The sequence below is a fragment of the Acinonyx jubatus genome, chromosome B3, assembly GCF_027475565.1.
Source record: "Acinonyx jubatus isolate Ajub_Pintada_27869175 chromosome B3, VMU_Ajub_asm_v1.0, whole genome shotgun sequence".
NCBI lineage: Eukaryota > Metazoa > Chordata > Mammalia > Carnivora > Felidae > Acinonyx > Acinonyx jubatus.
In genome coordinates this window covers 119,299,273-119,313,465 of record NC_069386.1, presented here as the reverse complement: position 1 = coordinate 119,313,465, position 14,193 = coordinate 119,299,273, and the positions used below count along the sequence as shown (strand labels likewise).

The following is a 14,193-nucleotide window of genomic DNA, read 5'->3' as shown; positions in this document are numbered from 1 at the left end:
ATTTGACCTAGCTTCTCTTCCTTCCAATCCAACATTTATTTTAGGATCATGAAGAAGGAAGAGCTCGGGGGGTGCCCAGGTGGCTCAGTCGGTTAAGCGTCTGACTTCGGCTCAAGTCATGATCTCACGGTTCATGAGTTTGAGTCCCGCATCTGGTTCACTACTATCAGCGCAGAGCCTGCTTGGGATCCTCTGTTGCTCTCTCTCTGCCCCTCCCTGGCTTGCACTCTCTCTCAAAAATAAATAAACATTAAATCAAAAAAGAAGGAAGAGCTTGCAAAATCTTGCTGGGGTTGAAACTAATTGCTATGATTAAATACACGTGTCCTAAGCTTCCCTTATAGCAGTCCCGATACTTTGCTGGACCTGAGTTTTCTGCGGCTGGACCACTGATCTGGGACTAGGATGAGTTCCTGAAAGCTACACATAGGAGTCTAGAGCTACTCCTCCCACATCCACAGGATGCAGTGTTTGGGGGAGCCATGCTCTACCAGCCGGTAACCCATCAAAACGTAGCCAATCTACTCTATGGGTGGACTGAGCATTTGTGGCAGGGGTCCCCAGTTTTAACCACCCAAGTTCTTTCCTAATAAGTTCATGCAGATGTTTTCTTAGTCCTTCTCCGTACACCAAGCTCCAGGAATTATTTCCGAGACTGTAAGACAAGGTCTGTGTGATAAGGGGTGGAAGTAATAGTGGCCCAGCAGTTAGAAGATATACAGCAGCTTAGCCATCAAATGCAGCCATCAAAAAGTTATGACTTTCTGAGTCTCAATATTCTCATTAGTCACACAATTTTAGAATTCCATCCAACCAGTAGAATGCTATTACGTGTTTAACTGGCTCTCCGGAAAAAAAAAAAAAATCCTTGATTTGTAAAGTTAGCCAATTCAGGTCGGGTAAATATTCCCAGCATGGCTGATTTCAAACTACCAACATGACGTCAGACAGCTCACAAAGTGGAAATTAAAGTTGGCCAGAGCTAGTACGAGCCAATTCCAGCATAGCATTGCCTCCAACTGTCTCATTCCCTGTTTGGGAGGCCCTGAGGCCAAGTTGACGTAACACATCATCCCAATTCTAGAGGATCCCGGGTGAGGAGGGAAGGGGGCTTCAGGGTCCCTGTGATCACTGGGTGTTATACTGAGACAGCCCAGAAGGGCCCGAGTGGTGAGAGATGGGATGCCTGTTCACCTTTTATTTCAGGCTCAAGAGGTTCATCATTGTCCATGGCACCAGGGCCCTCTCGGGGGCCACTGTCCACTTCTCGTCACCTTTCTGCCGCTTCCCTAAGAAGCACACCCGTCCATTCACTTCTGCCTCAAACTTCGTGCACCCTGCCCTCACACAGACAAATCCCAGGGGGGCTGTAGTTATTCTTCCTCCCCAGCAAGCCTGGAGAGAGTGGGCTTTGGTGGGAAGAGGACATGCGTGGATTTGACCCCAACTCTGTCTGGGAGAAGCAGCTACTTGCTGAGATCATCAGGGAGAGTGGTATGGCTCTGTTCCCGGGAGCCCTGTCAAAAGGATGCCCACCCTCCTGCGACTTTGTGACTTAAGAGCCACTTCTTCAACATTCCATGACCTCATGCAGCCATTGTGATCCACACGGGTGGACGTGGCAACAGCCAGCCTCCCGCCCTCTTGGTGGCTCTGGCAGTCCTCTTTCCTCATATGTCCACTGGGGCTGAGCTCGGGCTCGGCTGTGAGTGGGCAGGTGTTGTGGGGGGGCTTCTTGGTGGTGGCGTTTCCCTCTGAGTCAGGAACAAATCCAAGCCCCTTAATCAGGTGACTGTGAAGACGCACCACCATGTTCTTCTCTCAAGGTGGTTGTGCTTCAGGTACGAAATATTTCAGTGATGGGTGAAGTCAGTTTTCTTCTACCCTGTTCTCATTCCTTTTTTCTTTCCCCCTTGGGAGAGTATCCTCAACGTTGGAGCAGAAGATCAAAAGCAAAGCACGACAAACATATGCTCTATCACTACAATTTGTTGCAGCCGACGTACTGTTCAATCCAAACTACTGGGCTGCCTAACTTGAAACCACTCAACCATCATTCCCGCCCTTGGCTGTTTTCACATGTCTTGGAGTTGAAGTTCACTTGCAGTTTACTATCAAGAGAATCTGGAGGCGTGTTTGTTCCTTCTTGATAAGCTTCCAGCACATCAACGGTCAGGTCAGTGACTGGAGGGCTTGGGGACACGGAAATCCCTCTTTGCCACTCAGAAGAATGAGGAACATCTGGGAATTTGTGTAGGGAGAACATAGTTAGAGGCTTGGACCAAAAGAAACGTACATCTGACACGTTACTCATTCCTTCAGGCATTTGTTCTGAAAACTATTTATAGAGCATCTATTATGTAAAAGGCACTATGCTAGGCACCACTGTGGGGAGGGAATGCAGACATGATTATGGCTTGGACCCTTCAAGGCATGTATGATACAAGATAGAAATTGACACAGCTACTCCTAGGGTATGAGGGTTGTGGGCAAATATTTTTGGCAGAGCTCCTGTTCACATAAAGAACTGGAGTCACCCCAAATCAGCATGGCCACACCAGTCTAGGGGTTCCATCTCATGTAGTTCCTTGAAAGAAACACCAAATAGACCAGGGGGACTGGTCAACTCCCACAATGATTTGGTAAGCATGAGTCCTGGAGACTCTTTGGGCATCTGGTCTACACCGTGCTGGTGAAGTGGATAGAAAATGTCCTTAAAGGAGAAAAATGGGGACTGGAGAGTATGTAGATCCTGGTCTAAACTCTAGGTGCTCTGCCTAAACAGCACCATGTGGTCTCAGGCCCCAAGGGCAAATTAGAAAATTTGGAGGAAAGCACTCTAGCCACCAGGCAGAGGCACCAGGCAGTACTGGAAATTGATAAGGATCATGAGGGAGATTTGCTGGGAGTTCAAGGGAAAGTGAGGTTTCTTCATGCTGCAGAGCATTTGTGGGCTCTGGACAAGTAGAGTCCTGGCAAAAGGCATTTCTAGGAAGGCAGAATAAAGGAAGGAAACAGAGCCCAAGGTGGGTTTGGAGGAGTATAGGGTGCAAAGAGTAGTGGGAAAAAGAGGCGCAAAAGGAACACGAGCTATTTCATAAATAGATTCAAATGCAGTGAAAAGTCAATAGAAAGCCACTGAAGATTTTTGAACAGGAGCATGATTTAATCAGGGCTTCTCTTTCTAATGATGGGCAGCAATTATTTACTTATTTGGGGAAGAGTTCATTCTGGAGAAATAAAAATGTTCAGGAACCACTATTTAAAAATTTTGTATCTTTTTAGAAATCATGAAATGTAATACCTTCAACTTCTTTTCGTGTGTTATTTTGAAAGTTTATTATTATTATATCCTGTTTTAATTCAAGTTTTAATTTTGAAATATTTTGGATTATAGCAGAGTTACAAAAATAGTAGAGTTCCCGTATACTCTTCATCCAGCTTTCCCTTGTGTTAATATCTTGCACAGAAACATTACCAAAACCGAGGAATTAACAGTGCTACAATGCTATTGACTACATTACAGACCATTTTTATATTTTATCAGTTTTTTCACTAATGTCCATTCTTTGTTCCAAGATCCAATCCAGGATCCCACACTGTGTTATCACGTCTTTCCCAAAGTATGACATTTCTTTAGTCTTTGTCTCTCATGACCTTGACCCCTTACAGAAAGAACTGGTCAGATATTTTGTGTAATGTCCCTCAATTTGCACTTGTCTGATGTTTTCTCATGATTACTGGGAAGGGTGCCAAAGTTGATGTGCCCTTCTCAGTGTGTATCAGGGACACATGATATCAATATGTATCACATCGATCTCTTGGTCAGGGTGGTATCTGCTGGGTTTATCTACTGTAAAGTTCTTTTCCCCTTTGTAATTAATACATATTTTGGAGAAGATATTTTATGCAAATATCTTATTTCTGCTTAAAATTTTTGCTCAATAATTTTAATATCATAAAATTAAAAAAAATTTTAAACATTTTAAAAAATGTTTACTTATTTATTTTGAGGTGGGGAGGCGCAGAGAGAGAGAGAGAGAGAGAGGAGGGAGAGAATCCCAAGCAGGCTCCATGCAGACAGTGTGGAGCCTGACATGGGGCTCCCATCTCATGAAACTGTGAGGTCATGACCTGAGCCGAAATCAAGAGTCGGATGCTTAACCAACTGAGCCACCCGGGCACCCCAGCACCCATGGATTTTATTGAGATCTTGCCTCAACAAGTACTATTGTCGTGTCCTACCATCCTTCTTTGTTAATTGGAATTTTGTAAGAAAGAGTGGTCCCTTCCCCTCATTTATTTATTTAGTTGTTTATATTAATAGGGATCATGGATGCTTATTTTATTACTCGGGTTACAATACAACACTATCATTATTTTGCTGTTCACATTCCAACTTTGGCTATGGGAGCTCATTCAGGCTGGCCCTGGTGCCCTTTTGACATGCTCTCCGCCTTTCATTCTTATTTGTTTTCATACCACAGGCATCAAGCACTTTTCCCAGGAGAGTGAAAACCTAGATGTGGGTGCTGGCATGCTCACCAGCATTAAGTTCTTTTTTTTTTTTTTTTCAACGTTTTTTATTTATTTTTGGGACAGAGAGAGACAGAGCATGAACGGGGGAGGGGCAGAGAGAGAGGGAGACACAGAATCGGAAACAGGCTCCAGGCTCCGAGCCATCAGCCCAGAGCCTGACGCGGGGCTCGAACTCACGGACCGCGAGATCGTGACCTGGCCGAAGTCGGACGCCTAACCGACTGCGCCACCCAGGCGCCCCCATCAGCGTTAAGTTCTTACTGCTTCTAGTCCTTTTCAGTGGGTAGAGCGAGGAAATGGGTGCTAGCATGTATGTATGGGTACTGACCTGCGTATAACACACATCTGTATTTATTTCCATACCCATCTATCTATATGTATGTGAAACAAAAGCCACGGATACACCAATACCTCTGCTTGTAAGCCAGCACCACAGGAGACATTCATGTCTTTCCCCAGTGCCTATTTGTCATTTCTTTCTCGTCAAGAAACCCGGCTCTTGTTTTCTACCATATACTTACTTATTTGCTCATCTCTAGTATACATATAAAATAGTTTCAGGATTGGTAAACCATAACAGGGGAAACAAATTTACCAACTAGAATACAGTGTTTATTATGTAGGGGTTTTTGTTTTTTGTGAGTGTGTGTTCATCCTTATGTATCCAGTTAAGACACTTGCGCTGCCCCCCAAATTATCTAGGTCTACTCTTTCTTCCTAGCCCCTTCTTTGTGGTTATTTGATGCATTTGTAACATAGGTGCACTTGTCACAGCCTGCGTTTCATCTTTCCCCGCTTATCTTGGTTGATTTTACTTGATTTACATACAGCAACATCCACTTCGTGCAGCACGGTTCTGTAGGTTTCAACAAATGCAGAGAATCATGTGTTTACTACCATGCTTCCACTCGAAACAGTTCCATCACCCCCAACTTTCCCTCATGCTTCCCCTTTATGATTAAGCCCTTCCCCCAACCTAACCCCCAGCAATCATTGTTCCGTTTCCAACATCATGGTTTTACCTTTTCTAGAGTCATATAAATGAAATCATACAATGTGTAGTTTTAGGGGTGGCTTCTTTCATTTAAGATTTATCCTTATTGTTGCATGAAGCTGTACCTTGTTGTTCCTTTTTATTGAGGAGTAATATTCCACTGTAGGATGTCCCACACTTATCCATTCACCTGCTAGCTCTTCATCTTTCCCCTTTCTTGGTGATTATGAACAAAGCAGCTATAAACCATCACATACAGGTTTTTGTGTGAACGTAAGATTTCATTCCTCTTGAGTATTAAATACCCAGGAGTGGCATTGTCACGTGTATATAGCAGGTGTATGTTTAACCTTGAAACCACCATGTTGTTACCCAAAGTCCAAAGGGGGTGTACCGATTTGAATTCTCAGTAGGAAGATATGGTAGCATCAGTTGCTCGACATTCTCGCTAACACTTGATTATGTTTTTGGGTTTTTTTGCCATTCATATATCTTCTTTATCGTTTGTTCAGATGTTTTGCCCATTTTAAGTTGGGTGGTTTATTTTCCGATGGAGTTTTGAGAGTCCTTGATATATTCTGAAGTCCTTTGTCAGAAATGTAGTTTCGCTTCTTATCCTTAACAGTGTCTTTCACAGAGAACACACTTCAATTTTGATAAAGTCAAATAATTTTGATAATTTTTCAGAATCCATAATCAAAACATTTTCAAAATTTATCAAAATTATCAATTTTTTTTCTTTTATGGATCATGTTTTTGGTGTCATAGCTAAACTTTCTGCCCACCCCAAGTTCATGGAGATTTCCTCCTGTGTTGCATCATAGAAGCTTTACAGTTTTAGTGTTTACATTTAGGTCTGGGATCCACTAAAATTTATGGTAACATAAAATGTATCGTTTTAACCCTTTTAAAGGACACAATTCAGTGGCATTAAGTACATTAACAATGTTGTATAACCATCACCATTTGTTGTTTTTTCTCCATTTAATTGCCTTTCTACCACTGTCAAAAGTCTGTTGACTATATGTATCCTTTGGTGTTATTTGTGGGGCTAGCATTTCAGACTGTATAACCAGCATATTACATTCCATCTAATCAAAATGCTGTACTTTTAAACTACTAATTTGTGAGATGAGCCCCTGAGGCGCTCGGAGGTAGGCATAGGCATTTAGGGGGCGGCAGGTAAACTAACTCCACAGTTAATCCACAGAGCAGGGACAAAAGAGAGTCCCTGGGGAGGAGGGGAGCTGTGATTTTGACTTGGAATGAGTCAAAGAGAATGTCACCCTGGGTGAGGTATGGCCAGTTACTAAGAGAATGAAAATTTCTTCCTTTATAGCCAATTTTATTGCTATAACACTTCCACTAGTGGGGAACACGGCAGAGGGACCCTTTACTATCCTATAAGCTACCATTTATATGGCACTTGTAAGTGACCACACTGTTCTGTAGAGTTTACATTTAAATTGTCTATTATTATGCTATTATGAGATACTATGTTTAAAATTTTTTTTAATGTTTATTTTTTGAGAGAGAGAGAAAGAGAGGCAGAGTGCCAGTGGGAGAGGGGCATATGAGATACTATTTTTTAAACTTTTATTTATTTTGAGGGGGGAGGGGCAGAGAGAGAGGGAGAGAGAGAACCCCAAGGCTTGGCACAGAGCCTGATGTGGGGCTTGACCCCATGGCTCAGACCTGAGCCAAAATCAGGAATCAGATGCTCAACCAACTGGGCCACCCATGTACCCTGAGATACTATTTTTAATTACCATTTTACAGAGGAGGAAACTGAGCACAGAGAGGCTAAGTAGACCAAGATCACACAGCTAAAAAGTGGCAGAACTGGGATATAGATGAAGTCTGGCTGCAAAGCCCATGCTGCCTCTCTGCACTGACCCCCTTGCTGTTAATTTAACATGACAAGGTTGTTCTCCATTCAGGGCAGCTGCTGTTCATGGTTTAGAAGGGTCTGGGTGCAGGTGATATATTTCAAGAATTGTCAAACTATAGTAGAGTATATACAGAGGACCAACTCTGGACCACTGCTGTTTTGTAAATGAAGTTTTCTAAAAATACAGTCACTATCACTCATTTAGGTATATCTGTTGCTGCCTTCATGCAGTCACATGGCAAAGTCAAGCAGTTGCTACAGACACCCATGGCCTGCAAAGCCAAAAATATTTCCTATCTGGTCCTTTAAGGAAAAGTTTGCCATTGTATTTGATAGCCACTAGCATAAGATCATAAGATAATGAAGGTTCCAGCTCTCCAATGAAAGAATGGAGGGAAAAGAATCCAAGAAAGTTGGCAGAAACCATGTTAGAAGGCAAGATGAGGAAGCACATGGCCACCTGGGTAGCTCAGTCAGTTGGGCAACTGACTCTTGGTTTTGGCTCGGGTCATGATCTCACAGTTCATGGGATCGAGCCCCACAGTGGGCTCTGCTGACAGCATGGAGCCTGCTTAGGATTCTCTCTTTCTCCCTCTCTCTCTCTCTCTCCCTCTCTCTCTCTCTCTCCCCCCCTCCTCTCTTTGCTCCTCAAAATAAATAAACATATTTTAAAAATTAGGAAGCACAACCAAAGAAAGAAACAGACGCCATTATTATTAGATGTAATAAGATCCCATTTTATGCAAGGGCTTTTCAAAACAATGATAGTTGTTGGGGCGCCTGGGTGGCTCAGTTGGTTGAGCGTCCAACTTCGGCTCAGGTCACGATCTCACGGTTCCTGAGTTCGAGCCCTGTGTCAGGCTCTGGGCTGATGGCTCGGAGCCTGGAGCCTGTTTCCGATTCTGTGTCTCCCTCTCTCTCTGCCCCTCCCCCATTCATGCTCTGTCTCTCTCTGTCTCAGAAATAAATAAACATTAAAAAAAAACAAAAAAAAAACAATAATAGTTGTAAATCAAGTGAGATTTCAAATATGAGGGGGTCTTTTCCTCTTGCACTGCTGGTGGGAATGCAAACTGGTGTAGCCACTCTGGAAAACAGTGTGGAGGTTCCTCAAAAAATTAAAAATAGATCTACCCTATGACCCAGCAACAGCACTGCTAGGAATTTACCCAAGGGATACAGGAGTGCTGATACATAGGGGCACTTGTACCCCAATGTTTATAGCAGCACTTTCAACAATAGCCAAATTATGGGAAGAGCCTAAATGTCCATCAACTGATGAATGGATAAAGAAGTTGTGGTTTATATACACAATGGAATACTACTTGGCAATGAGAAAGAATGAAATATGGCCTTTTGTAGCAACATGGATGGAACTGGAGAGTGTGATGCTAAGTGAAATAAGTCATACAGAGAAAGAAAGATACCATATGTTTTTACTCTTATGTGGATCCTGAGAAACTTAACAGAAGACCATGGGGGAGGGAAAGGGGAAAAAAAAAAAGTTAGGGAGGGAGGCAACCCATAAGAGACTCTTAAAAACTGAGAATAAACTGAGGGTTGATGGGGGGTGGAAGGGAGGGGAAAGTGGGTGATGGGCATGAAGGAGGGCACTTGTTGGGATGAGCACTGAGTGTTGTATGGAAACCAATTTGACAATACATTTCATATTAAAAATAAATAAAAAGAAAAAAATGGCAAATATGAGGGGGTCTTTGAAAGAAAGGCACTTGCAGAATGATAAAGCAAGAACCGCCCCGTTATGTGTCTACTTTTGCAAGTGTGGATTTTATTATGCTTGGTTTCCTTATGAAACTGAAGCTCTTCATTCATTCGGTGTGTTGAATGCCCTAGTGCTGGGCTAGGCGAGGGGAACAGAGTGGTGAACCTCATGAGGGGTACTGATGAGTAAAAAGACAGTGACCGTGTTGGGTCCAGAATAAGCAAGGATGAGAGAAAAGCAAAGAGGAGGAGGCTGCTGGTCCAGCCTGAGGGCAGTGGTACGTTTGTGTGGGGGTGGTGCTGGAGATTTGGGAGGGCTTCCTTGAGGAAGAAATGTCTAGGCTGAAACTTGAAGGTCCATTAGGCAGATGAAGGCAGGGGCAGGGGCAGACCCAGGGGAGGAGGAGTATTTGAGGCTGGGAAGAAAGCATATACAAAGTCCCTGCAGCATGCTGAGGCCATCACAGGTGGTTTAGTGAAGCTGGGTTGGGATCCTTATTGAGGGGAGGGAGTGGTGATGGAAGGGAAAAGCAGACAGAAGAGATAGGAGGTGAGCAGAGGCCAATAACAGAAAGCCTTTGGTGCTGTGCTAAGGAGTTTGGCCTGCATTTGAGGACAGTGGGGTTTACAGAGAGGTTTTAAGCATCAGTGTGACCTGACATGATTCCCAGAGTAGAAATATTGCTCTGGCTGCAGCGTGGAAAGCAGACTGGGGAAAGGAGGAGGATCAAAGCCAGGTAGAAGTGGCTGCAGGGGGCACCTGGGTGGCTCAGTTGGTTAAGCGTCTGACTCTTGATTTCAGCTCAGGTCATGATCTCACGGTTCGTGAGATCAAGCCCCGCGTTGGGCTCTGTGCTGACACGGTGGAGCCTGCTTGGGATTCTCGTTCTCTCCCTCTCTCTCTGCCCCTACCCCACTCATGCTCACTCTCTCCCCCTCTTAAAAATAAAAAAAAGGGGCGCCTGGGTGGCTCAGTTGGTTAAGCATCCGACTTCGGCTCAGGTCATGATCTCACGGTCCGTGAGTTCGAGCCCCGCGTTGGGCTCTGTGCTGACAGCTCAGAGCCCGGAGCCTGCTTCAGATTCCGTGTCTCCCTCTCTCTCTGACCCTCCCCCATTCATGCTCTGTCTCTCTCTGTCTCAAAAATAAATAAACATTAAAAAAATTTTTTTTAAAAAAAGAAAAAAAAGTGGCTGCAGGGATGAAGTGGACTTACTGAATAAATATAAACAAGGCCAAAACACTCTGACTCGGAACAGCTCGGATATGAGAGTAAAAGGGAAAATAAAAAGCCTGAGGCCAGGGTAACTTGGTAGATGACTGTGCCATTCAGAGCCAAGAGGACAGAAGAGCTGAGGGGACAGAGGGGCAGTCATTTTTGGAGAATGGTGGGGAAAGGTGCTGAATGCAATTTGGGGTGTGTTGAATCTCTAAGGTGCCTCTGGGCCATCTATTGGAGAGGCTGATAGGCAAAAGGATTTATGAGTCTGTGGCCCAGGGAAAGGATTAAAAATGTAGATATGTGAGTTGTTGGTATGTGAATGGTATCTGAAGCCATTGGAAGGGTGAACATTTCTCGAGGAGGGATTTTAAAGTAAGAAGAGGAAAGAGACCAAGGGTGAAATCCTGGGAACACCATCATTGAAAGGGGGGTGTTCAGGGGAACAGAAATAAAAGACACTAGGACAAATGTCCACAGTGTCAGAAGGAAAACAAAAATGTCAAAGAAACCAACAGGAGAGAATCTTACAAGAGGCGGGGAGTTAGGCAAGATTACAGAACATTCAAGAAATAATAAAGCCTGGAGGTTGCCCATTAAATGTGGCCACAAGGAAGGCACTGGGAAATCTGGTGGGGAGTTTCAGTGGAGTGATGAGGACAGAAGCCCCACTGCAGTGGGATGAAGATGAGACGAATGAGAGATGAGGAAGTATGGATATCAGGAGTGGACAACTCAAGAAGCCTGGCTATGAAGGAGACGTGGGGAGATGGAGGGATGACTGCAGGAGGACTTGGGCTGGGGGAGAGTTCTGTATAGGAGATCCGAAGCATGGTTAAATGCTGATGGGAAGGAGTCCAGGAAAAAAAGGAGAGTGGTGAGCAGAAGGAGCATAATCTCTGAAGAAGCAGGAGGAGAGGATCCTATGAAAGATGGAATGGCCAGCCATCGTGTTGGGAGGGAAGGAAGGCAGTTAGAGTTGCCTGTCAGTGAGTTGGTGTGGCAACAAGCAGTAGAGAATTTTCACTGGGTGGCTCTAGTTTTTCTCTAAAGTTGGTAGGGAGACGATCTCCAGAGAACAAGAAGGGACATCATAGGACAACAAGTTTGAGAAGAATGGTCATCGTGGAAAGGGAGAGAAACCTAGTTAAGAGCACAGGATTGCTGGGGAGGGTTGAGGGCTGAAGTGAGGTTGGAGGCCAGCGCACTAGGAGCTCCAGTCCAAGGGGCTGGTAATTTTATTCACCAGTGCTCAGCAGCCCAGATGTAAGAGCCAAGAAGGAGAATGGTTTTACTTGACCTAGGAGTAATCAAAGAACAGTGGGCAAGAGAGATGATACTGGGAAGCCAGTGATTTAAAAGATGGCTCGTGGGGGGGGGGGGGGGCACCTGGGTGGCTCAGTCAGTTAAGTGTCAGTTCGGCTCAGGTCACGATCTCACAGTTTGTGAGTTCAAGCTCTGTGTTGGGCTCTGGGCTGACAGCTTGGATCTTGGGGCTTGCTTCGGATTCTGTGTTTCCCTCTCTCTCTCTCTCCCTGCCCTTCCCCTGTTCGCACTCGTGCCTCTCTCTCTCTCAAAAATAAACAAACATTAAAAAAAAAAAGATGGCTCATGGGGATTCCATGTTGGATAGAGAAAGAAATGGTGATTCAGGGAAAGTGTGAGGACAGAATAGAGAAACCGAGGGTTTGATGGAGTTAGAGAACTGCTTAAGGAGAAGCAAAAGTGGGCCATGAGGTGATCTGTTGGAGTGGGTGTGTGAATTTATGATTTTGGAGGCAGCGCAGTACCCATTAACGATACTCCAAGGGTATCTGATGTACAGTGGGAATGAGGCCACCGAGGAGGTGGTGACAGTGAGCTTCTAGGGCTTGGGATGGCTCATCCACATTGGGCATAGGAGGATTTGAGGTAGGAAAAACGGAGTCTAAGGCTAGAGTCTGCAATGAAAGAGGAGGAGGGTGCTGGAGGTCAGGAAAAGACAGGATGAGGCTGGGGTAACACTGACGAGTGCTTGATAAACATCTAATGGATACATGAATGTGTGAACGAGTGAATGAGTGAATGTATCAATTCAGACTAATCTGGCACATTCTGGGAATATCTAGCCATAAATCCCAAGATCCAGGAGGAAACACTAGGCTAACAGAAGCCAAGTTAGGAGAAGCGTACGGGTGTCAAGTTATCATAAGATTTGAATGGAGGCAGTTCTTTTCAGTGTATCCCATCTGAGAGGCTGTTGAGCCCTCTAGACCTGCGCAGGTTCAAATACGATATCTACAAGCCCCTTGTAGCCACTGAGCACTTGAATTGTGGCTAATCTAAACTGAGATGTCCTATCACATATACTGGATTTCAAAGACTTAGTACAAAAAAAGAAGAAAAAAAAAGAACATAAGCTGCCTTATTTTAAAATATTGATGATGTTGAAATGCTGATTTTTTGGATAAATGGGGTTAAATAAAACATACTATTAAAAATTAATTTCACCGTTTTTTTTGTTGTTTTTTTGTTTGTTTTGTTGTGCTTTTTATATGAGGCTACTAAAATTTTCCAATGACATATGCGGCTCACATTATATTTCTCTTGGGCACCTTTGCTCTAGGCCTTGCTCAGTAGCCTCTGCAATCCTGAAAGGAAGCTTCATGACAGCCTGTGTAATGTACATGTTCGACCAATAAATTAATAAGGGCAGCCATCTTGAACTTCCACACATACCTGCTGGCATAAGTGAAATTTGAACCCGCAAGAACTTAAGTTTCTTGCATACAGAAAATTTCCCTGTAAAAGAACATTTTATATCCCTCAAAGTATTGCAAAACCTTCCACTCGCCCTATTCGTTAGGTTCTGTGTCCTTGAAACCACCCAGTGGTTTATCATTGCCTCCACTGTTATCACAGTTGGGATGAATCGAGGGACTCATCCGGTCTCTCTTCTTGGAATATTTCTGACATGATGAAGCTGCAAATCGTAGTACCACATTACAGTTTGGAAGGCCCTTATTTCTGCCAGAGATTGTAGAAGGTGACCCTACATTAGTAGTAGCCAGAGCTGGTTTGCGCTTACATTAAAAACATGCATATAATGGTAAACACTAAGAGCTTACCCTGGGTTGGGCACAGTGAGGAAACGAGGTTTCAGGAGGTTCAGTAACCCGAGAGGTTCCACAGGTAGGAACTGGCAAAGCCATGGTCTGAACTCAGGTGGCCTCACTCCAAAACATGTGATGCTCGCAACCCCCTACCCTTTCCAACATAGCTGAAAGTGGATTAGGAAACAAAAAGAGATCAGTCTTGCTTACTTGGCCTCGGGAAAAGCCTCTGAAAGAATATGGCATGAGCTGGCCTGACACATTTTGCTCACACATGCATTGAACAGCACAGTTGAGGATTAGGTCCTTTAGCAGAGGTTCCCAAACTATATACCAGAATAACCTGGTCAGTGTCCATGGGCCCATTCCAGACTTGTTAAATCAGAACCCCGGGAGTAGGGTCTAGGAGTTTGTACTTTTAAAACATTTCCAAGTGGATAAGGGAACCCTCATTTCACAAAATGAAACACAGTCCCTAGGTAAGTACCTTGATTTGGGATCTGATTTACAACTTGGACTTCTCGGTAACCACTGGGACAAAACAGAAGGAAGGTACGAGGAAGGTTTATTTAAGCCACATAAAAGGAGTGGGCCTGGCTTAGGAGGCTCTTTAGATAGAGCTAATATTTGTGCACTAGTTTTTAAGAGGCTTCTCAACCTTCAGATGGCCCCTGGGGCTCCTGCTTCTTCTCAGGCAAAGGCGTGAGTGCTGTTACTTGAAGCCAGACTGACTCTC

General features: G+C 44.3%; 1 protein-coding gene across 10 annotated transcripts in view; it reads right to left on the bottom strand.

The window, feature by feature from the left end:
• The window catches only part of LRRC74A (leucine rich repeat containing 74A), a 34,132-nt gene extending 32,428 nt beyond the window's left edge, over positions 1-1,704 (bottom strand). For 2 of the 10 annotated variants that reach the window (XM_053224759.1, XM_053224766.1), the window contains exon 1: positions 1,195-1,512. In XM_053224759.1, coding sequence (XP_053080734.1) covers positions 1,195-1,231 — 37 coding nt within the window. In that variant the 5' untranslated portion in view covers positions 1,232-1,512. Of the gene's footprint in view, positions 1-1,194; positions 1,514-1,566 lie in introns of those variants that run through there. The other 8 variants (XM_053224763.1, XM_053224761.1, XM_027066247.2 and 5 more) reach the window with 7 other exon arrangements.
• Between the last annotated feature and the right edge of the window lie 12,489 nt (positions 1,705-14,193).